The 24,730-nt window shown below is 46.1% G+C and overlaps 1 protein-coding gene across 4 annotated transcripts in view; it reads right to left on the reverse strand.

Moving 5' to 3' along the window:
- Positions 1 to 17,643, reverse strand: part of Nr5a2 (nuclear receptor subfamily 5 group A member 2) — a 118,789-nt gene extending 101,146 nt beyond the window's left edge. The window contains exons 1-5 of one of the 4 annotated variants that reach the window (XM_051147501.1): positions 17,435 to 17,643; positions 9,238 to 9,300; positions 6,085 to 6,216; positions 2,401 to 2,519; positions 707 to 848 (exon numbers count right to left, since the gene is read on the reverse strand). In XM_051147501.1, coding sequence (XP_051003458.1) covers positions 707 to 848; positions 2,401 to 2,519; positions 6,085 to 6,216; positions 9,238 to 9,300; positions 17,435 to 17,498 — 520 coding nt within the window. In that variant the 5' untranslated portion in view covers positions 17,499 to 17,643. Of the gene's footprint in view, positions 1 to 706; positions 849 to 2,400; positions 2,520 to 4,219; positions 4,315 to 6,084; positions 6,217 to 9,237; positions 9,301 to 17,434 lie in introns of those variants that run through there. The other 3 variants (XM_051147503.1, XM_051147504.1, XM_051147505.1) reach the window with 3 other exon arrangements.
- Between the last annotated feature and the right edge of the window lie 7,087 nt (positions 17,644 to 24,730).

The following is a 24,730-nucleotide window of genomic DNA, read 5'->3' on the forward strand; positions in this document are numbered from 1 at the left end:
ATTAACTCCACTGGCTGCCAAGCTGAGCCTCACAGGGCTCTTTCAATGGCCGAGCATGACTTTGGAAGGACCGTTCTCTCGGGCTCATCGCACCATTGGTACCGAGTTGAGTTCTTTGTTTTGCATGCTTCCCAGTTGTTGAATTTTATAGGTTCAGTCATTATCTTTTTCTTTAAGAGAAAGTATAGGTGTATACTTTTATACTATTAAAAACTGAAATTCTGCATAAGAAATTCCTTTTCAAAATGAAAAACTAACTTTTCCCAAGAACCATGAGATGAATAAACAGTAAGAACTGTGGCAAGCACACCAATTTTCTTAAAAAACAAAACAAAACAAAAAACAAAACCTAGGGCATCTTGATCTTTAAAAACCAGAGTTATTTCATTCTATTTTTCACATTTTTACATATTAATTTTATCTGATCTCACAGTAGAATTGCTTTAGTCTTGTTGATTTTTTGTTTCAATATCAAATGTATCATGCACCAAATTAAAAAAATGGAGAGAGGGACAATTTTCCTATGTCTTTTTTTCCCCTAGTAGATGGTACCATGTTTAAATGGGAAGGTATTCTACAGGCAAGACATAAAAAATCTTTTCCACCATTGTCAGTAGTGTTGGAAGGCTAAAGAGAGAATGTCCCCAGGCCACATGCACAGTGTTCTAAACTCCGTGTCCAGAGGGCTTAGCTGGCAGGATCTTACCTTCCAGTTTCATCCCAACACTCAGACACTTTTGGAATCGACAGTAAGGACATCGTTTTCGCTGTGTTTTGTCAATTTGGCAGTTCTGGTTTTCAATACATGTGTACCTTTTATTGTTTTGGACTGTTCGCTTAAAAAAACCCTGTAAGAGAACAAAACAAAACAAAACAGGGAGACATAAGTCTAGCCCACGTTCTTCTATTGTTTTACTCTAAGGAAATCACCAGTAAAGTCCTTCCACTGTGCCACTGAACCCTTACGTGGGCCTGTGGCTTATGGTACATTTCAGCAAGCCCAAGCCTCCACAGCAGTGCCAGGCCTCGGTGAAGATTTTTCTGGCCTCAGAGTTATATTTCAGAGGAGTTACATCAATTTTGTACCATTCTGTTCCAACAGTCAGAAAAAAAGAAAAGGGGGAGAAAAAAAAAAAAAAAACCCAAAACATACTCTATATTGACCAGTGATTTCCCCCTCCCCTAAATCTGGTTTCCTATTAACATTCATGTTTCAAGCAGAGGTAAGTCATAGGGGTCCCGCATTGTTTCTAGGTAGTCTCATACAATTTCAGGCACAAACCATTGTAAAATGCCAATGTTAGAACTGAATAGCAAAAGACCTCAGATCTTTTACAAATGTCAACACTCGACAGTTAAAAGGAAAAGGACTTCAAGAGCAAAATGGGGAAATGTTCCTAATGCCACTGGAACCCATTCAAGGGTGGGGACTGTGTTTTAAAAGTCCAACTAATGGAAAAGACATGCGCTCACACAGGGACATGTGCACAACCCACAGAGCTGAACTGCAGCAAAGCTTGTGCCTGCTTACAGTCAAGGGAACTGATCAGAAATAGTGTGTGGCTTTCAAATGAGTAACACCTCTACCCTCTACTAAGATGGGACTCTTACGCAAACAGAAACAATCTTATTTTGTTGTGGAAAATGAAGGGAGGTTTCCTAGCAATGGCTCAAATAAACACACTGAGTTTTCTAGTTTAAGGAATATATTGGGAGAAAAAAATAGAGAAAATTGAATTTATGGGGACTATAAAAAAAAAAAACTGAGACAAATCCTTAAGGTCTTGACAAGATTAGTAATAACAAAGGACACTGAACACACTCAAATTCCCTGCATTTAAGTAAGTCACATGATATACTTTTGATAATTGTTCAGTTAGAAACTAAAATCTGGTTTCTTAGTACCTTGATATAAATTCCAAAAGAGAAAAAAATCTTTAAATTATTTTTGGAATCCATCAGGATGAAATCATGCAGTTGGGAATTCAGACCTTCACATCTTTTGGATTAAAAAAAGAAAAGTTCCAACTTGCAGCACAGATTACTCTCAACTTGAAACATACTTGGGATATACTTTGTCATATTTCCTTTCAAGAAGGATGTTTTAAATATATATAAGTCAAGCAAAATCAATATTTAGGACTGTTAGAAATGAAATCCCCTTATAGATACATCACTGGACCATAACTATTTTAAAGCTGTGAGGCTGACAGAGTTTCCTAAAGAGCATAGTTATCTTTGCCCATGAAACTAAATTAGACATATTTTAAATTCTAGTCTCCCTATAACATGTTTCCCCTCATTCTTCAGTTCAAAAGACGAAAACAGCAAATAGCTTAAATTTAGCTTTGAAGGGTAATTCCACAGTTGTATCTCGTAGGTAGCACAGGAAAGACAAACCTTGCAGCTTTCACAGGTAAGGAGGCCATAATGGTAGCCGGATACTTTATCGCCACACACAGGACATAGCTCTTCAAGATCTTCATCATAGGAGTAATTCACCATTTTAAATTGAGACACTGAAACAAAAGAGAAATGTACACTCATGCCCTATTAATTCCCAATACAGGTTTTAACGCTGCAAAGGGGGGGGGGAGCAGTTTTTGATGGTTGGTAGCCAAATATCATCAGGAAAAATGTAAAATCATGTGTACCCAGCTGGTATCAAAGAGAACTACTTTTACACAAGGAAGGAGAAATACCTTCAGGCATCGGGTGAATATGCGTCTTAAAAATAATTCCATCTTTTTTTGTTAACATTTTAAACTGACCACTGTTGAACAAAAGCCAGCAGATCAGAATAGGAACACGAACCACAGAATATTAACAACCTAAACTTTCTTTTAAACCTCTAATGTTCCAAAATATCACTTTTGCCTACGGGAACAAAACTCAGGCTCTAAGTGACTGGTATACTCTTGAAATGGCCTGCTGTATCTGCACTTCACTTCGCTAGGCTAGCAATGCTAATTTGCACAGGCTACTTGTGAGAGCAACGAAGCGGCAGAAACCTGCTCTTCAGAAGCAACTTTAAACAACAGCCTGTGGCTCCCAAGGTTCAAGTCTGTTACACTAATCAAAACATTCAGTTCCGTACTGACTGTAGTTCTGCTCTGGCCACTTTCAACTCCTCACGTTTAAAAATGCCCTGTGAAAATAAAAACAAGGAAGAGGAGAGGACACCCGGAAGGGGGGTTTCAGAAACAGAATAGGAAAAGAAACACACGCGGGTTTAGCAGAGTTCTAGCGCTTTGTAACGAACTTCACAAGCTTCCGATAAGCGTTGCAAAGTATAAACACCTCCGGGAGACTGCCTTTGCGGGTTGAACAGAAAGCAGACCATGGTATTCTGGCTCACTATGGGGAGTACTCTAACGACACTAACCCGCAAATGCCCTAGAGTCTTTGCAGCCAAAAAGATAAATCGTGTATGTTAAGGTCAGTGGCCAGCGGATCCCAAGGAACTATCAGATGAGACTGAAAACCAACTTCAGTCAAGCCCCCGACCCCTACTCCCAAGCCGCAGGCAGAGCAGGGGTGGGCAAGCATCCAGGCAAGGGGCAGGTCTGTACAACAGGTTTCTCCCGCCCTCTTTGAACCCTACATCCACCCAGCTCCGGGCCCTTGCTCAACCCTCTGCTACCCAAAGGCGCACAAACTCCAAAGAGAGTTTGCTTTAAGTTAATCAGTGGCATTGCGGGGGGTGGGGCGGGGGAGGGGTACCCACAGCCTGGCAGAGGTTTCTTCAGATTTGTTTACTAAAAAGGAACCGGGTAAATAGCCCCTACCCGGTAGCCAAAGTGCTACACTTCTCTATCTCTGGGTGGTATCCTTATTTTTCTTTTTCCAAATTAAGTTAATTTCTTCCTGAGTTCTCACGCAATGTCTGTTCCCCCACGCAGAGCTGTAGCTTAAATTCGTCCGTGAGTGAGCAACAGTTTGCAGAGATCTCAAGAAGAGACGCCAGCAAAGGCATACCCTGGACGCAGGAAATAAGGGATGCTATCTCGCTAGTCCCAACTGTGGTAGAGAGGCTGCACCACGATCTTTGGGTTGGGGAAGTTTACTTGTGGAGCTCTGCAAACTCATGGCTTCTGCCTCTAGGTATGTTTGGACCTAAGAGGGATACTATACTTTCCTAGATGTGTCTTATCTGCCTTCCAACAAAGTAACCTTTAACTTCACATTTCAGAGTATGGTCAGACTGGCAACCACTTACTTGCCCACCTTGGAGATGCCACATGGAAAAGACCGAGGTCCATTTTCCGGCAAAATCCAGAGTCTGAGTGGGGAGAGGTACATCTGGGAGGCCAGGGCATCTTTTTTTTTTTTTTTTTTTGGTTACCCACAGGGGCCCCCCCGGGGCACCTGAACTAGGAAAACCAAATCCACCTGGAGGAAGAAATCCGCCCCCCCCAAAAAAAACCTGTGAGCCTCAAAAAGGCGAGGAACAACCGTATCTTGAAGAGCTAAGTCCTCTGAAGTTGAATGCTCCGCGCTGCTGCTTGAGAATCCAGTAACGATTTTCTTTCTGGGTTCCGGCACCCGCCAAAGTATGAAGGCATCCCTCGTGAGCAGGCGCTCACAGCCCAGGCTGCCAAACTCCAGGCTTTCCCCCTGCTGGTTTCGAATCCAGGGCAAAGCTACCTGGGGCCCGGGTCTACTATTACCCCCTCTCCCCCAGCACAAAGGCAAGCTAATGTCCCGGCTTGGTGGCTTGGGACCAGGAAGAGCCTTCTCAACTTTACTAAGAAAACGCAACCAGGGTATTCTCTCTCCAGTCCTCTCGTGTTTCGCTCCTCCACTGCATTGCTTTTCCCGGGTTCCGCCAACCCCAAATGTCTACATCGGGGGACAGGAAGTAGCAAACACCGAGTCCTCCTGCCAAGGAGGAAACTTAGCAGAGCTAGAAGCAAGAACGCAGGAAGCAGGCCTGGGGACTGCTCAGGAATCCCAGGTGCATCTCTTTGGGCTTACAGTACTTCCTCAGCAGCAACACACACACACACACACACACACACACACACACACACACACACACGCAGTTAACATAAGGACTTCAGCGGGGAACTTCTACAGCCCTACCAAGGAACTTAAAGCGTATACCCAAAGATCATCCAGGGCATTTGCCCCCACCCGCATGCCTGCCACCCCTTTTCCTTGTGCGACCTTAGGTTTTCCCGGCTAGAGCATGCCCCCGGCACTGTAGCTCTGCTCTCAACGCCTGTCTGACCCTTTCAAGTTCGCCAAAGACCGGCAGGAAGCTTTGGGGGGTGGGGGGGGGGCACCACAAGCTGGCCCGCACATCCTGAACTCCGGTAGGGGCGAAGATGGAAGAACTTTTCCTAGCATTGTTCCCACCCTGACGCGTAGTTAAGATAAAGTTTTAAAGTGTAAAGTGAAGAAAATATAATCTAGAACAGGGACACAAATGGAATAGCTATACTGAGACCCAAATGGCGATGAGCACCCCAACCTCTCACTCCGCACTTTCCTGGCCAGAAATGGAGTTGGAGTAACTGGTGCTTTTAAGTTATCCCAGCGGTTTTGGAGTTGCCCTAAAAGGCTGCTGGGTTCGAATAGGTTTTGGGGGGGGGTGTTACACCACTAATAACTCCAATCGCCTTCCTCTGATCTTCTCTTGTATATGCTGGCTTTCCTAGTCAGTCTTTTCCCTCCACGCGGGAGCATTAACGTGCGTGACAGTTCAAACAACCTAGAACCCGGTGACCAGAGGGTAATTCCATTCCTCGTAAAGATTATTCCACAGTACCCTTAGCCTCAAGCTGTCCCAGCTCCAGTTGGTTCTGAGCTCGAAGTCTCTCTCCTTAATTACAAGTGTCCAATTAGACATTGATGAGAAAGCACCATCGGCTGCCTAGTTCAAGTGTCATTAACTTTTATGCTTATGTCAAGGGAGGAGGCCCGCACAAGGTCCCCGCGCACGAGGCTCGGCAGCCTGTAGCAGGCTGCAAACTGCTAGTGGGTCTGCTCTGGTGTCCATGCAGGAGGCGGCTCAAGACCGCAGGGATAGCCTGGTGTAAAAGCCAGGAGCCGGAGCGCCACCGCACCGCACCCCCTTACCTTGCATATTTTCGGGCATCTGCCCCCGTTCCCCATGCGATCGGGCCAGTCCTGGGGCTTCCGTCTCCACTTTGGGTAGCATGACAAGGCGGGCGGGAATGGGCGGTCGGGGTCGGTCCGGAAGCCCAGCACCTGGACACGGGCAGCACAGATTCAACTCCAGTAGAAAGAGAGAAGGGGCGATCAGCGCGCCTGCTCACCCACCCGCTCGCCGGAGCTGCCAGGCAGGACCTTGGAGCCCCGTCTGGTCCAGCAGCTTCAGAGCTGTCCCTGAACTGCGCTCAGGAGATCCGGGTTACCAAGCCAGACTAAGAAGCCCGTGTCGTGCTGCCTGGGTTCCGCTCCGCATGGGCGGAGGCAGCAACAGCCAGGGCGCCGCTGCCTGGGACAGCGATCTGTGCGCGCCGCGCTCCGGAGGGCAGCAGAGGCGGCCGCCAGCTGCTACTGCTGCCGCGGCAGAGAGGCTCCCGGACTCCTTACCCTCCCTGCACCCGCCCTCTGGCTCAGGATCGGCAGGGGTCTCTCTCTCTCTTTCTCTCGCCTTACTTCTTCCCCCCCACCCCTACCCCTTACTGTCCTCTCATCTCCTCTCCGCCTCTTCCCCTTATTCCCTCTTCATCGGCTCTCCCTCTCCCACTATTACAAATATGGAGTTCTGAAGTTCCAACCTCCCTCTCCTCTTCGGTTGTGAGCAATCCTTTCCAGTCCCGAGAGTGACAGTGACGGGGAAAAGAGGGGAAGACCGCTGGTGGAGAGGGGAGGTAAGGGGGGATGGGGGGCGGGGGAAGGTGAGAGGTGAAGACAGTGAATGGGAACGCAGGTTCCCGGACTCCAGTAGGACACTAGCTATTAGCCAATGGGGGAAGCTCTGGCCTCCGTGCCTGCCCCAGCCTCTTCACCCCGCCTTAATTTACTCCACCCTACCCTGGCATGGAGCGGGAGGGGTTGGGGGGGTGTAAATGCTGCTAGATTTCTCAGCTAAGCGACCTGTGTCTGAGCAAAGCGGCCAAGGATCTGAGGGCCGAGAGGCCATTTGAAAGCTGAAGGGACGCAAAGAGACTGGGCTGGAGAGTATAGCTGTAGGTGGTCCTGGCATGAGTAGAGGGTAAAAGGAGACTGAGGAGTCAAGTGCCCACTTAAAACACCCAGAAGAGAAAAATGACATTGAATTCATAAGGAAGGGTGCTGGTCCTCTCTGCTCCTAGACATCAGAATAGCATAACATGGAGTGCCTGCGCCTTAAAGAACCCAAGGGCTGAGGCTCACTTTGGGGACAACTAAGGTTGTATGGGAATTGGAGTAAATGACAGCCACTCCTGCTTCCCCATGCTCATCTCCAGCACAGCTCCCCGCTTATGAAGAACAAGCAAGATTATCTCGGTGACAGACTACCTCATTTTCAGTGGGAGCTCTTTCCACACACAGGACAGAAATATTAGCCCCTGCTTTCTTTTTACATGCGAGGGTCCCTTTGGTGGCCCCCCCCCGCAGGCATTTTTTTTTCTCTTTTAAGCATAACCATCTGTTATGCAAGCGCTTAGGCCACTAGCCCAGCCACATCTTCAAAGTTTTTAGATCTCACCCCAACAAGACGAAAAACCTCCTTCCTAGTCTCCTGAATGCACGCAAAAAGCCTCATACCCCGTCGGTGCGCTGTGTAACTGGGCAATTATCAGAATCCACCCACAAGGGGGTGGATTTGAATCTCAAAAGATCTGAATTTATTCTATTTAAATGAGATGGAGATCACATAAACTGCCCAGTCTAGTACTTAATGAATATAAAATTACTCCAAATCATTGCCCACACTTTTATATGAAGTGGGCTATCCACTGATGGCTAGCAATTCAAATATACTGACTCTCTAAACTGATTCATTTTATTGCTTTAAAAGTACATATTCAGAATATAAATTATTTAATTTTCAGTTTTCACAGCCTCTTTAGGGTTCTTAGAAAACTAGTCTGGCTTAAGCAAGTCCCTTCTGGGCACAGGAATTGAGGGGGCCTGCCAATTAGTTTGTATGGGGGAGTGGGCTGAATTTACCTATATTAGTGACCATTAAGCTCAAGTTTTCACGTTAGTATCAAGTAGCAATGTCAATACATTTTCAGTATTGCCTGCTATTTAAGACATCACTTTGAATTACAAATGCATTTCTTACATAGTTCAGAAAGGGAGCAAGTCTCCGGGCTCAAATCATGACTCACTGCTTTAACTTTGGAGTTCAGGCAAAGGAGAAATCAGTTTATTTTAAAGCTTTAAGAACAGCCTCTACTCACTGCAATTATAAGGGCTCATGATGGCCTTTGCTCATCTTCTACCTACCCGCCAGCCAGCCGAGAAAGGATGCAGAACCCCATCTTCTTGGTCCGGCATCTTTGTGGTGGCAAGTGGTGGCTCCCAGAGTTGAAGGACCTTGTGACTTACTAGAAACCTGACCAGAACCAGAGGCTGATGCTGACCCAGTGAGGTGAACTTTGTGGTCATGCACCAGCTTCTGGGCCAGAAGGAATTTACTTAGGTCAAGTTAGTGGCTTGCCAGTCAAGCTAAATCTGCCTCCCAGCACATCTTCCAAAGACAGGGTAATGGATGCCAAAGGTCAGTTGAGTAGGGCTTTCACCGGCAGACTTTCCAAGAAAGGCTCACAAACGAGGAAGTCGGGGCTGGGGAGAGCCAGGGTGTTCAAGACAAAATTTAAAAGAATCTGACCGGTGACGCTTAAGTAGTAAGTACCACTGGCTTTCTCTAGCTTTGAGGATCAGTCTAGGCTGAGCTTCTGTCTAACAGCCAACTAAAGGGGTTAGAGATCTGACTAACAGAGAAACTGCCTCCTTGACAAATGTAGTGCCTCCCACCTTTAATCTCAACACTTGGGAGGCAGAGGCAGGAGGATCTCTGTGAGCTCAGACCTCAGCATAGTCTATACATGGTCTCTATAGTTGGCATAGGTCAGCCAGTGCTACATAGACAGACAGACAGACAGACAGACAGACAGACAGACACACCAAGAGAACTCTGACCTCCACCACCAGGATGGGACAAGATCAGCCTTATTTCAGGTTTCCAGGGTCTTGAAAATTCCAAAGTCAAATCAGGGCGGGGAAATCTATACGGGCTGGGTTTTGTTGGAAATTCAAGGGCACACTCACGTTTTTCCCGGAGTTGTTCCTCAAGTTTTGGGGAGTGTTGAGTCTTGGATCTCGGTGCAGACACTGAGGGAGGAGTGAGGGAAACCAAGCTTCCAAGCTCATCCCGAGCCTTCAGAGTGCACCCTCCCAAAGCCCTCTAGACTACCCAACACCCACTCTGGGTCATTCACCGTCTAATTCCGTTGGGTCCAGGACCTCACAGAAGCAGGGGACTAGTTTGTTCTGTGACCTTATCTAGGTCGAAGTATCTCCTATAATTTTCTCTACCCTAGAGCTGTGCGAGGAGGAGGTTGGAGCTCAGGGTGTCCACCTTCCACTACCTGGAATGGTTCTAGGTTCCTTTGGCTCGAGAGACTAAATGGCCAGGGAAGATGAGAGAGTTGTGATAAAAGGGGCGCGCAACAGGACCTATGTGGTCTAAATATCAACGCCAACAACGGTCAGTGCGAACCCGAGTCTGCATCAACTACTAGCTTGACCATACAGCCCAGCCTCCGCGGGAACTATCTTTAATTAAATGCCACTGTGCCTCTTTATGAATCTCGGGCCTTACTTCTAGCAAAGATTAAAGGACAAGTCCGCGCCTTAGCCCCCTCCACTCCCCCCCCCGCCCCCTACCATGAGCATTCCGAATTTCTCTGGCACTCACTCCCCAGCCAACTTCTAGCAAACTTCTCCCTCCTCACACACATACACACACACACACACCTCCACCTCCCGCCCCGCGCCTCCTCCTTTCCAGCAAGGGTAATCTCCCGGGCTCGCCCTTCCCGGCTTTGACTTTGTCTTCAACTGTTGATTGACGGTTGCAATTACAAAGGATGATAGCTCGGGGAGGCTCCCGCAGCCTTGATGAGCCCGAGAAGCGCAGGCCTGGCATATTTTATCCAGCCTCGGCGTTCCGGGGCCGTGCGCGCCCCATTCACCCAGCTGGCTAGAGTTGAGGAGGTCTCGCACTCCCCACCCACGAGGATGCAACTGCGAGTTCTCCCTACTGGAGGTTGCGTGCCCGTTCGGTGGAGCACGCACAGTGAACAAGCCTGCCCTTGACCTGACCTAAGAAGGGCCGGTCCGCCCAGTGCGTGTAACCCACTCTAGGCTGCAGCTGGGGGGGGGGGGGGAGTCAAGATTTTCAGGACCAATTCAAGTTTCCTGAGCGCTACAAGCCGAGTAACAGAAACCGCTTTCTTTGCGCACCGGGGAAAATGAAGCTAAGAGAGACCTGGCTCAATTTAGCAATGAACTTAGAAAACTTTATCCTTGCAAACAAAAGTCTAACGCTTCCTCCTCCGTCTCCACTTTTTTTTTTTCCCGTCCCTTTTTGGTGTTTAAAAAGAAAAGAAAAGAAAAGTTACCTTTCTGGTTCTACGTATATAGTTATCATGTACTTCTCAGGCCCGGGAAGAATCCTAGATTTTTTTTTTTTAAAGTCTTCTCCACCTAGCCACGACAGCCCAAAGAAAAATAGAAGCGAATTTAACTGCTCTTGAAGCTCGAACTACCCCCCCCACACACACACCTCCGCCTCCCACTCGAACAGCTACCAGAAGCTGCAAAAATCAGTTAAATAAATACCGCGTTTTGCCTGCTAGGCTTTAGGGGGTTAAGCCCCCAGCTCTCCGCCTCAGGCTACACGCCCTCACCTGGAGCGCTTTGTTTTAAAAAGAACTGAGTCCTGTTTCAGCTGAAGGCAAAACCCAGGCGCACCTTACCGACGAAGCTTAGCAAAGTAAAACACGAACTTGAAGTGATTCTTCTTCCCTCGTTTAAAAAACATTTTAAAAGCTCTCTTTGTGTCGCGCGTGTCAAATAAGTCCGCCTTTGGGGGAGGGGGCGGGGGCGGGGGCAGGCAACCACTCCCAGACTTTTGGCAAACCCACTGATTCATAAACCCCCCCCCCCCGCCTCTCAACCCCCCCATCCCCGCCCCGAAGGAATGTCCTAATAAATAACCCCTCCCAGGATAATCTCTCTTTCCCCTTCCCCACTCAACGCCCTTTCATCCTCATTCTGAAAGAAAGGAGGACTTTTGGAGATTTTTTACCTCCGTTTTGGTAATTTAAGGCTCTTCATGTTTAAGATGACGTCACTGGGAACTTCCTTCAGCCCAGTGGCTAAACGCGCCTTCAAAGGAGATCAGGTCTACAAAGTTTAGGGCTTTGGAGCTGTAGAAAATGATCTGGGCTGAGTGGACCCGATCAAACACCACTTGGCGTTGGCGGACAGTCCTGGAGCCAGTCGTCCAAAGAGGTTCACCCTGCCTCAACCTGGCCTAAAAATTGTCCTAAGCTACCAGTCTTCACTATCTGGCTAAGGTGGGAGGTTCTTGAGTTAGCAAGAGACTTATGGGGTTTTTAAAATCTTGCTGTATGATCTGGGAAAGGACCTTTCTCAGAGAAGACCCTACTCTGAGACTACCTGACTCTTCAAATAAAACAGTGCTTGCCATATAGACGGTATAGAGCCCGTCATGTGCAGCAATTTGAATCCTACTTCGCGTCTATAAAAAGGCAATGTGAAAAACCTTATAGTAGTGTGGTGACCTTGAGCATGGGCACCCCACAAGAGCCAGAGGCTTTACAGTTCAGGGGGGATAAAGAGATGACCCAGCAGTTAGGGACACTGGCTGTTTCCCCAGAACACCCCAACTTGATTCCCAGTACCCATATGGCAGCTCAAAACCACTTGTAAGTCTAGTCCCCAGGGACCAGACGCCCTCTTTCAGCACCAGCAACCCACAGACAGATATACAGACAAAATGCTCATTAATAAAAACTTTAAAGCCTGCACAATTCAAAGGATTTCAATGTCTGCTCTACCCAGAAGGCAATTTTTGTGACCAAGAGATGATGGTATGGATTTGAGGGGGAAGCTTGGGTGACACATGACCTTTCTATCATGAACAATGCTCAGAATGGGGCCAGGTGTTGCGGGTGGTAGGGACCAGGTGTTGGGGATGGTAGGAGCCAGATGTGGCCAATCAGTAATCCCAACTTTTAGGCTGAAGAACAAGGATTATCTGGAATTTTAGGCTGCCATTCCCTACAAACTGAGAGCCTATTTCAAAACCAAGAGAGAGAGAGAGAGAGAGAGGTAGAAAGAGTAAACAAGATTTAAGACAAGCCAGGCGTGGTCGTGCACACCTTTAATCCGAGCACTCAGGAGGCAGAGGCAGGCGGATCTCTGTGAGTTTGAGACCAGCCTAGTCTACAAAGAGAGTTTCAGGACAGCCAGGCCTGTTACATGGAGAAACTGTCTTGAAAAACAAACAGCCGGGTGTGATGGTGCACGCCTTTAATCCCAGCACGTGGGAGGCAGAGGCAGGTGGATTGATGTGAGTTCGAGGCGAGCCTGGTCTACAAAGGCACGTCCAGAATAACCAGGACTCTGTCTCGAAAAACCTTTAAAAGAAAGAAAGAAAAAGAAAGAAAGAAAGAAAGAACAAACAAAATATTTGAGACAAAATCATTAAAATCAGCTGGGTGTGGTGGTGCACTCCTTTAATCACAGCACTAGGGAGGCAGAGGCAAGCAGGTGTCTGCAAGTTCAAGGCCAGCTGGTCTACAAAGTGTGGCCAGGACTACAAGAGAAACCAAAAACAAACAAACAACCACCCCCCCCCCCCCAAACCAAAAACCAAACCAAACCAACCAAAACAAATGTCTTCCCCATAGTTTCTTGCCTAGAACCTGGAAAGTTTTAAAAACTAGCGAAGGGTTTTGTGCGAGGGTTCTCTGTGACCCTACAGAGGTCCTCTGAGGAGATCATCTTGAACTGGGAGAGAATGAAGACACTGTTCAGATTCTGGGCAGGGGACTCAGCACTTACATTAACCAGGAAGGACAACTGGATTTGTCAAAGATGTTTAAAAACAAAACTCTTTAACTGGAACTTTTTGCCTATGCCCTCCCTCCACAGGCCAACAAAACAGACCCTTTGCTTAGTGGTTTTCAAGACAGGTTTTCTCTGTAGCCTTGGCTGCCCTGGGCTTGCTTTGTAAACCAGCCTGGTAGAGATCCACCTGTCTCTGCTTCCCTCAGTGCTGGGTTTACAACCAGATCCCCTTTTCCTAAACTCAGTCACTCCAGTGACATCCCCATCTTCTTCATACCGGCTCTAACTAGCACGGGTGCTGTGAATGTTCTTAGCATATTATGCCTACAGCAGCTGCGTGCATTGCCATAGTGAACCATGCACCATCCCTAGGCCAGGACCACAGCAGCTGTGTGCCTTGCTATGGTAAACCATGCACCATCCCTAGGCCAGGACCATCAAGAGTTCTTTCTCATCCCTCTTACATCCACCTTCACACCCCTAGAGATTATTGCCAATTTTGAATTCTACAGGGACCCAAATCTGATTTCCGTTACAGGATGCAAAGGAATATAAAGAGCCAATTATAAGCCTCTTTGGGGGAGAGTCTGACCAACCTTAAATTAGAATACCAGAGCCATGTGTACTCCTTTGATCCCAGCACTGGGGAGGCAGAGGAAGGCAGATCTCTGTGAGTTCGAGGCCACCCTGGTCTACAAAGCTAGTCCAGGACAGTTGAGGCAGCACAGAGAAACCCTGTCTTGAAAAACCAAACCAAAGCTGGGCATGGTGATGCACACCTTTAATCCCAGCACTTAGGAGCCAGAGGCAGGTGGATCTCTGTGAGTTTGAGGCCAGCCTGGTCTACAGCCAGGGTTACACAGAGAAATCCTGTAAACCTTACAGGTGAATGGAGAACAGCAGGACGCACTGTTGAGAAATAACAGGTTTGCTTGGCCCTCTTTCCCCAACTTCATCCAAGCTTGTCTTTCCATAAGGAATTTGAATAAAAACTTGTAACCTTGGCTGTCCTGGACTCACTTTGTAGACCAGGCTAGCCTCGAACTCACATGAGATCCCACTGCCTCTGCCTCCCAAGTGCTGAGATTAAAGGGACGCCACCCCGAGAGAATCACCTTTTAGGGCCACTAAAAAGGTGATCAGCACCAGCTAACTTGTCCATCTTGTAGGATTCGATACCATCCTTACTGATCATACATTGTCCCTAGACACAGTTGCTATCCAGACAGCTGAAGTTATTTGCAGTTTATAAGCTTTGTTTATCAATCAAAACCTAACCCCCGCCCCCCCCAAAGTAGCATTAATCAATTTGTCTGGTGAATTTCAGATCACCTGGATTTCTCAGGCACAGTCTCTTAAGCTAATACTACTCATACCCCAAAGGACCAGAGGACCGTGCCTCCCAGCTCCTGAAAACCTTCTTTAAGCTGAATGAATCTCCCAGAGAGTTTTTCTTCAAATGGGGTGAAGGTCAATGGAGGGCCAAGCAGAGAAGTAGGCACATGTGGGGTGAAGGAAAAGAGTGTCTGATGCCTACGGAGAGTAACTGAGGCTTTCTGTAGCTTACCTCGGGTTCAAGACTGAATTCAGATAACCTCAGCCACTGGGCCAGGTAGATGAGTCAATAAAAGAAAGCCTGACCAAGCCTGGATTTGTTTACCCATGTGTCTTTTTTTTTCCCTGGTTTTTGGTTTTCCGAGACAGGGTTTCTCTGTGTAGCCCTGGCTGTTCTGGACTTGCTTTGTAGATGAGGCTGGCCTCGAACTCCCAGTGATAAACCAGCCTCTGCCTCCCAAGTGCTGGGAGTAAAGGCTGCCACCACTGCCTGGCCCCTTGTGTCTTTTCTTGCTTTTTGTTTTTATGTTTCGAGTCTCAAAGATTTAAAACAACTAAGTTGAGCTTGGTGTTGGAAACCTCAGCCAGAGTTACTGGAAGTTACAAGGTTGCATGTAGCTTGCCACCTCATATGACCCAGGTACTTGGCTCTGCAGCTTCCCCGGGTAGTGAGGATTTCATCTCAGAGGGCCTGCCCTGTGCAGTGAAAAAGATTCATTAAAGGGTCAATTCTCCTTAAGGAATGAACTCAGCCTCTTCAAGCTCCTGGTCTGAAGATGCCTCACCGCCCTACCCTTCAGACAGCCCCGTGCTTCCAAGGATCCCAGCTATAGAGATGGGAAATTGTATGTCTGTAGCCGCCTTCCAGTCGCTAGAGGGTTATAAGACCAGGAGAAATAAGCCTAGATGGCTGTGCAGAAAAATGTCCCTGACCCTATTTCTCCCCCCCCCCCCCTTTTCTACACCTCTTCCCTCAAGCCCTTTGGCAGAAGTGAATAGCTTTTTTTTTTTTTTTTTTTAAAAGAAGATCCTAGGCAAGCCTAGGGCTTGGGTGTTAAGCAGATCCAGCGCGCCGAAGCACGAGGCTCCTTTGGTATGGTTCAGCGGTTAGGCGAAGGCAGGGAGCATGGGGAGGATGTTAAAGCCCTAGTAGCCCCTTGGAGTTCTGACAGCTAGTTCTGGTTCGCGCCTCAGTTCCAGCACAGCCTTTGAGATACTACTGCGGTGCAGTGGGTGAAAACAGCTCCTGCTCGACTCCCGGTGGGCGCTCCGCTTGCTGCCTTGCCGTATTTAATTCATCCTTGTGGGAAAAGGACCTCGCAAGAGCACCGCGTGTGTGGTCCCAGAGCCCGCTTTTCCTGTGCTGGGCAGCTTGTGAGGTCAAAGCCCCGGCAGCCTTGGGAGGGTGCGAGCCCGGCACCCGCTTCTCTCGTGCACGCGCTGTCTCGCCTGCTAGCCCCTACGCTCGGCTCGGCGCGTTCCCGCGCGAAGTGCACTGCGTGCGGTGGCCGCAAAGCTTGTAAAGCTCTGGTGCCCCGTTCCTCTGCCCCCTGAATAGCTACATATTCTCTCTCTCTCCTCTCTCATCGCTCTCCTCTCTCTCCTCTCTCTCTCTCTCTCTCTCTCTCCCTCTCTCTCTCTCTCTCTCTCTCTCCCTCTCTCTCTCTTTGGCACTCTTTTCCCACTGTTTTCTTTTTCGTAAGTACAGAACGTTTTTTTGGTGAACATTTCCTCAATTGATACTTCAGGGCGTAGCTAGATCATTAAAAAAAAAAAAAAAAAAAAGGGCAATTAGCCTTAGGTGGAGTCAGCTGGCTGCCCCCAGAGAAGGAGACAAAGCCAGAACCCTGGTTATCCTGTTCCAACCGAGCCTGGGAGATCACTGACAGCGCAAAGACTTAGGAGAAGGGCGGGCCCTGGCCCTGGCCCTGGTCCAGAGGAAGCAAAGGGGGCGCGCTCTACAGCACGCGTATCACAGCGTGTCACAAGGCAGATCGCCTCCCTTGTCTTTAACTCTTAGGATTAATTGAATGTCATCTTTGCGGTAATATTACCAAACCTGAGACTCTACATTGGTGTGTGTGTGTGTGTGTGTGTGTGTGTGTGTGTGTGTGTGTGTGTGTGTGTGTGTGTGTTTCTGCTTTAAAAAAAAAGTCGGGAATGGTGGCTCACACCTACAGTTCCAGCTTTCGATACAGGAGGATCACCACAGGGCAGGTCCCCCCCCCCCCCCCCCCCCGCCGTCTCTCCGAAAAACAAAAACAAACCCCAACCCTCCCCCATCCTCACAGAGCAATAACAAAACCCAAGATACTTCAAGTGGTTTTGAGTGTAGCCCATTGATAGAATGCTTGCCTGGAAAGTGTCTGAGCTCTAGGGTCCATTTTTGGGGAGAGTATGTGTTTTTTTCTGTCGATAAAAGCAAGCCACACTCACAGTAGATCCCTACCCAGATCCTTGAATGATAGTCTCGAATGACTTTCATTTGCCAGGAAAAACATTTTTTTTCCCCCTATAGTATCCTAGTCAATGAGACATCTCCCTGTCCAGCACCTTGAAATGTCACAATGCTGGAAAGTGCTCCCCCCCCTCCACCACCACAAGGTAATAATGTTCTACTGGGTAGCAGGGGCACACACTTTTAATCCTAGCACTCAGTAGGCAGAGGCGAGGCTAGCCTGGTGTATAGAGCAAGTTCCTGGACAGCCAAGGCTACCACAGAGAAACCCTATCTTGAAAAAGCAAAAAAAAAAAAAAAAAAAAAAAAAAAAAAAAAAAAAGAACTGTATTTTCTGGCCCAGTTGATCTAGCACATTGATATCCCCCAAAGACCGGATACAATAAATGAAAGTCATGTGGTGAACCACTCATCTGCTTCTTTAAACTTCAAGAAAAACCAGTGTGTGGTATATGCACGGGCTTATTGTGGGCTTTTAATAACTACCGTAGGAAAAGCAGTGCGTTAAGACACAAATCCACCAGTAGTAGCAGAAGTCGCCAGATGTTAAGAGAGTGGCTTCCTACTTACCAACAGCTGTAAGTCCACGCTTTAGAAATCCTTGAAAATCTCCAGGATCTGAACTAGCAGACATCCTTAGCAAAATCACTGGCAGTCCTTTGGCTTACAGCAGAAGTCATTGAGCATGAGAAAGATTGCAGCTTGTCATGTTTTTGCGACCTTGGGAAGGGAACTTTAGTCTATAGTAGCCCCCACTCCTTTAGTGAAAGTTAAGGAAAAAAAAAGAGGGGAAAAACTAGAATTCAGAAAGGTGCAAGCCCATGTTCTCCTGGACTCTGTACTTTTTCCAGCATCAGTGACCTGCTGTAAACCATGTCTCCAGTTTCATGATGGTTTCTAATCAGAAGAAAGGAAGCTGTCAATAGGCTTTGGCTGGTCACGTGACCCTGTGCCGGTTGATAAGAGGACCCTGTTATAAAGTGACAGCAGAAGAGATAAGAACTCTGGGCAGATAATGGTGAAGAAATGATTAACTCAGAAAAGGAGGGGTTCTCTGCAGCCCAGAGAGTGGAAAGTTGTAAATCCAAGAGGTCAGGAGGTCACACTTAGTGGATAAAGCTCCAAACCACCTTAAATCCACTAACCAAACTTAAGGTTGTGACATGCCCCTTTGATGTCACTGCTTCTCTGCATGGAGGAGGACAGACACTGCTCCCCTGACCTCTGCAAACACATTTGAGATGATAACACTGGCCAACATTAATTCCTCAAATGATGACTGTAGATATGATTGACACTTTGAAACCCTACAGGTAACACTTTCAAGCTCCCTGTCATTTCCCTATGATGTGATCAATTGCCTTGAAAAGAAAGATGAGGAATTAAACTAGTTTGTTTGTATATTGGTCGTTTGGGCTGTGAGGGTAATTTCTGTACCTCCAGAAAGTAAAAGTTACACTCTGAGATAAAATTGGGACAAAATGATGAATGTATAAAGCATTTTTCATATCATTCTGTTTTTGTTTGGTTGGTTTGGTTTGGTTTTGGTTTTTCGAGACAAGGTTTCTCTGTGTAGCCTTGGCTGTCCTAGACTCGCTTTGTAGACCAGGCTGGCCTCGAACTCACAGTGATCCACCTGTCTCTGCCTCTGCTGTGATTAAAGGTGTTTGTCACCACTGACTAGCATGGGTGTTGTTTCTCAAGTAATGTTTGTTTGGTGTTTTGCTTTGTTTTTGAGAGAGTCTCCCTGATTGCCTACAACTTGCTATGCAGAGAGGCTTGCCTCAAACTCACAGACACCCACCTGAATATATCTACAGAGTGCTGGGATCAAAGTATGGGTCACTGTGCTTGGCTGTAAACTTCTTCTTTTTAATTAATTCTTTAAAAAATTTTTACATATACATTTATATTATTACACATATATACAATAAACTACCTATAGTAAGAAGAACCACGGCACAATAAGAAATTATATAAATGTTTCATTTTTAACATTTTGGCTATTTGTATTTGACAGCCTTGAAGAAAACATCTTTCCTATTTTGATGGATCTAAAATTCTGAATGTAAATCAATATCTATTATATCTTGTCATTATCAACTTAAAACATCTGTCTAGACCTAAAAACATCTTAACCCCTAAACAACTAAGCTTAATTATAAAATTAAACTATCTGGTCTTACTAAGCTTAATTGTAAAATTAAACTATCTGGTCTTTAACTCCATCAGAGACTTGAGAAGGAATAAAATTGATTACCTGAGTATACCGGGAGTGCAGGTTAGTAGCTTTCCAAATGAGAAGATGACAGAGACAGTTTTCTACCTGAACAGTCACCTAAAACTCTCTATAACCTTGGAGCATCATCTCCAGTCTTCTGGCCCAATATATCTGACAGACATATTTGTGAGGCAGGAACTATTGAGGACTTGCTTACCCTGTTTTGGCAGAGTTTGGCCATCGGCTCTGCCTGCATCCAAGCAGAATTCTGTTTGTGGCAAAAATGAGGACATTAAAAAAAAAAAAGATTTATTTATTACATCTATAGTACTCTGCCTGAATGTACACCTGCACACTGGAAGAGGGCACCAGATCTCATTGTAGATGGTTGTGAGCCACCATGTTGGTGCTGGGAATTGAACTCAGGACCTCTGGAAGAACAGACAGTGTTCTTAACTGCTGAGCTATCTCTCCAGTCCAAAAATGAGGACATATTGCCCAGTGGCTTGTTTGCCACATTTGAAGCCATCTCCATAAGGAGGTTCTTTGATGCTCATCATCCTCTTTGAGGCTGAGTGTTGCCAGGAGTTAACCTGCCTCATTGTCAGTGAATCTTTAACATAATAAAAATATTTCTAAATGCTATATCCTGTAGTCTCTGAGGTTTTTGAAGACCTTATCCAACTATTTTACCTTATTTTTCTATGGCATTGTATCTATCTGTTGCACTTAAGGTATATATTCTTTTGTTGTTGTTTTGTTTTGTTTTTTGTTTTTCAAGACAGGGTTTCTCTGTGTAACTTTGACTGTCTTGGACTCGCTTTGTAGACCAGGCTGGCCTCTAACTCACAGCAATCCACCTGCCTCTGCCTCCCAAGTGCTGGGATTAAAGGCGTGCGCCACCACACTTGGCCCTTCTTTCTTTTCAACCTTTATCTCCAAACCTAAGAATGGAAGATAAAGGAAAAGAGAGACATCCCTGAGTCCAACCTTGTTTTCTCTCTAAATAAGACCAATAATAACTTGTAACCAACTCCCATTGAAAATAATGTAAACTTCTTTTATGAAAGAGAAGTAGATGCTTTTCAAGTAAAAACGATTTGCTTTTTCCATTTCATTTAGTCAAATTTTAATCTTAAAAAAAAAAATACATGGGTTCAGCTAATCTCAGCACTTGGGGAGGCAGAGGCAGGTGGATCTCTGTAACTTGAAGGCCAGCCTGGTCTACAAAGCAAGTCCAGGACAGTCAAGGCTACACAGAGAAACCCTGCCTCGAAAAACAGCAACAAAGTGGGTTCTTGCTGGGCCTTTAATCCCAACACCCCAGAAGCAGGGACAGGCGGATCTCTGAGTGAAGGCCAATCTGGTCTACAGAGTGAGTTCCACAACAGGACTAGACAGAAAAGCTTGTCTAGAGGGTGGGTGGGATGTGAGTTCCAGAACAGCTTGAGCTGCATAGTTGCATAGTGAGACTCTGTCTCAAGCCAAACAAAAACCAACAAGCTAAATAAGAAAGAAAGAAAAGAAAATCAGCTTAGAGGTAAAGCAATCTAAGGACTAGGACTCTTCCCCATTACCCTTGTCTCTTTCCTCCGGTAACAAAATAGCTAGCTGCAAGAGTTTCAGCCATCACTACTAGGGAGGCAAATGGAGGGAGGAGAGAAAAGGATGGCCCTTGTAAGGACACTCCCTCAAAGTGACATACAAATATGTGCACTTGTATCTGAAAAGGCAGGAGCTAGACATACATAGAACACTGGGTTAAAATACAGCCAGGCAGAAAAGCCTATGTTTTAATTCTTTATAACAGTGCATTTAAAAAAAGTTATTTATTTTGTTTTGTGTGTACCAATGCTTTGCCTGCAAAAAACAAAATGTGTGTGCCTGGTGCCCAAGGAAGTTAGAAGGCAGCTTTGCATCCTCTGCAGCAGGAGCAACCATGTGGGTACTGGGAATTGAACCGGGGTCCTCTGGAGGAGCAGCCAGTGCTCTTATCTGTTGAACCATCTCTCTATCACATCTTTTAAAAGACCGTAGGATGTTGATTCTTGTCAGTTCTTTGCGGTAATTTCTTTGAACAATCAAAAACCAGCACAGCACAACACACCAGAAATCTCCCTGGGTATATGTTACAGGACACGGGACTCTGCATAGCTAAATAGTAGCGTGCGTGTTTAGCATACGTAAAGAGCTGAGTTCAGCTGGGTTTGGTGACCAGTACTGCAATCACAGCACACAGACTGAGGCAGGAGGGTGAGTTCAAGGCTCTCCTGGGCTATGTAGCAATAATTTCCTCCCCAAAAGCAAACGGATGGGTTGGAGAGGCAGCTCAGCGGTGAAGAGCACTTGCTATTCTTGCTGAGGACCTGCCTTGGTTCCCAGCACCACAGGGCGGCTCATACTATCTGTAACTTCAGTTCCAGTGGGTGCACATGCTGGACAAACACAAAAAACAAACAAACAAAACACAAAACAAAACAAAACCCAAAACAAGCTAGAGAAACTTTAAAACATTTCAATGGAAAATATCCCTAAACCAATTAGGTATGGTTTGTTATACATAGCTTATCTAAAATTCAAAATAACTTTTGAAAATAAAGGCACATGCCTGTAATCCCAGCACTCTTGGAATCAAAGGCAGGCAGATGGATCTCTCTGTGAGTTCAAGGCCAGCCTAGTCTATACAGGACATTCAGGACTATACAGAGAAAGCGTGTTTCAGAAAAACAAACAAAAATAATAATAAATAAAATAAAAGAGGATTTTTACAAATCTTTTTACTGTGTGACTTCATGTTAACCAGCTGACTTCTCTCATCCTTGTTTGAAGTGAGATGCTATTTCAGTTCTACAGTAATGAGAAAAGCTCACCTAAATAAGGGAATGCTACTTCATTTAATTATTTTGAAATGTGGTCATGCAATATAGCCCTGGAAGAACTTATATTCAATATGGGCTTCAAAACCAATACAAGGGCTGAGGTGCCTATTTAACATATTAAAGTGGGCCTGGACTACAGGTTCTCCCAACATCCCTCAGTCCCTGCTTGTTACAGAGTATGGCTGGCATACCCCTCCTCCCTCTACCCTGAGCTTTCCAGCCCAGAGGCTGGTCTTCTTCTCCACTGGAGACTCTTCCCTACATAATCCAGGCACTGTCTGTCTGTCTGTCTGTCTGTCTGTATGTCTGTCTGTCTCTGTCCTCACCCCACCCCACCCCGCCTGCATGGCGATTTCCCTGGTCTTGTTCTCTGCGACCAGTGAACGAGTGAACTTGCCCAAGAACAGCCCCCAAATAAACCTGCCCCCTTATTTTTAATTCAGGCTTTAATTGCCTTAGTTTGTCAGGGAGGTAGACCTATTAGTGACTATGTTGCCTAGGCTGGCCTCCAACTTATGGACAGCATTTCAAAGGAGTAGTATGTTTGCTTTTCTCTGACAATCATGAACTTTTAAATACATATAGTATATTAATATTGTACAAATGTTTTTTGTTGTTGTTTGTTTTATTTTCTTTTTTGAGATAGGGTTTCTCTGTGTAGCCTTGGCTGTACTGGAACTTGCACTATATATCAGGCTGGTCCCTGACCCAGAGATCCACCTGCCTCTGCCTCCCAAGTGCTGGGATTAAAGGCATGTGCCACTGTGCCCAGCTCTTCAAGTGGTATTTTAAAGGTTACTTAAGATATGGACTATGAATTATTTTAAATATTCCATTGACTACTATTACTCAGGCCAATCCTTTTGTTCTTGGGAAGGTCTTAAACACATAGTGCCAGGAACTCATTTTCCAGGATCCAGTTTTTTCATTGGATAAAATTGCCATCAGTTGTTTTCTTTAAAGTGATAGGTTCGCGTCAGTGTTTCTGAAAACCCCTGCAAATGTTCACCAGCCCGCTTGCCTTTTCAGTGCTGGGGATGAAAATAAGGGCTTCTGCAGGCTAGGCAAGTGCTCTACCACTGAGCTACACTGCAGCCCTACCCATCATTCTTAAAATGTGCAAACAGCCAGGTGTGATAGTGCACACCTTCCATCCTGGTGCTCTAGAGGCAGAGGCAGAGGCAGAGGCAGAGGCAGATGGATTTCTGAGTTTGAGGCCAGCCTGGTCTACAGAGTTAGTTCCAGGAGAACCAGGGGAACACAGAAGAATGCCTGTCTCTTAAAACCAAATAAAATAAAATAAAAATGTGCTAATACTGTCATGAAAGCAGCAGTTAGATCGGCTTACAGGAAGAAGAGTCATCAGTGTTTTTCTTGGAATCAGCCATCACACTTTACTCACTAAATGATATTTGAAGAATCTTGAAGATCCATGGTAATACAATTAGGGGAGATTGAAAAATTATTTATTGTTGTTTTATTAGGGTTGTTGTTTTTGTTGTTTTAAGACAGGGTTTCTCCGTGTAGCCTTTGCTGCCCCAGACTCCCTTTGTAGACCAGGCTGGCCTCGAACTCACAGTGATCCACCTGCCTCTGCCTCCTAAGTGCTGGGATTACAGGTGTGTGCCACCTCTGTTGGGCTGATATTGAACTCTTACAGTTCAGCTTGATTAGAAGTAGGCTTTACTCATAAAGTGACATTATTAAATGCACTAGCTTATATTCTTGTAAGAATTTATTTATAAGGGCACAGTAGTGCACGCGTTTAATCTCAGCACTCAGAGGGGTTAGAGGCAGGCAGTTCTCTGTGAGTTTGAGGCCAGCCTGATTTACAAAGTGAGTCTAAGACAGGCAAGGCTACACAGAGAGACTGTCTCTCAAAAGGGGACAAAAAACCAATACATTTAAAACTCTTTAGGAAGCATAACTAAAATTTTTATTACATTATTTGCTGTTGTTGTTGGTGGTGGTTGAGATATGGACTGTAGGCTGGGCAGTGGTGGTGCATGCCTTTAATCTCAGCACTCAGGAGGACTGCTGTCAGTTCAAGGTCAGCCTAGTCTACAAAGTGTGTCCAGGACAGCCAAGGCTACACAGGGAAACCCAATCTTGAAAAACCAAAAAAGAGAGAGAGATGGACTGTGGTGATTGGTGTGTGTGTGTGTGTGTGTGTGTGTGTGTGTGCTGGTGGGCACCCACATGCTGTAGCATACACGTGGAGGTTACAGAACAACACTTGGTTATCAGCTCTCTCCTACTTCCACATGGGTCCCCAGGGATCAAACTTGGGTCTTCAGGCTTGGCAACAGGTGCCTTTACCCTTGGAGCCATCTCACTGGCCCCTAGGATGCATAATAGCTCTGTGAGTTTGATTGTGTAATCAAAATTGTGTTGAAATGGATCGAATTGTCTCTGCCAAACATTCTGTCACTCTCTCCTCCTAGAATACCGAAACCAAGCTCAACGAAATTTCCTATGGATGGAAATATCCCCAGTGTTTCTGAGAGTCCAAATGCTTTCTAAAGTTCGTGAAATCCACCCTGGAAACCAGGATTTTGGCTGTTACAGCTTTCCACTCTCTTGTCATGATTATTTTTAAGTGTCCCTCCTGGCATAGTGGCTCACATTGTAACCCCGGAACCCTGGGATGCAGAGCAAGAGGATTGCCATAAGTTTGAGGCCAGCCTTGGTCACACAATAAATATCAGGTCTGTCAGTTGTACATGCCAAACAAACAACAGCCACCCCCCAGTCCCCACCCCCCCC

Source organism: Acomys russatus, chromosome 6, assembly GCF_903995435.1.
Source record: "Acomys russatus chromosome 6, mAcoRus1.1, whole genome shotgun sequence".
Classification (NCBI taxonomy): domain Eukaryota; kingdom Metazoa; phylum Chordata; class Mammalia; order Rodentia; family Muridae; genus Acomys; species Acomys russatus.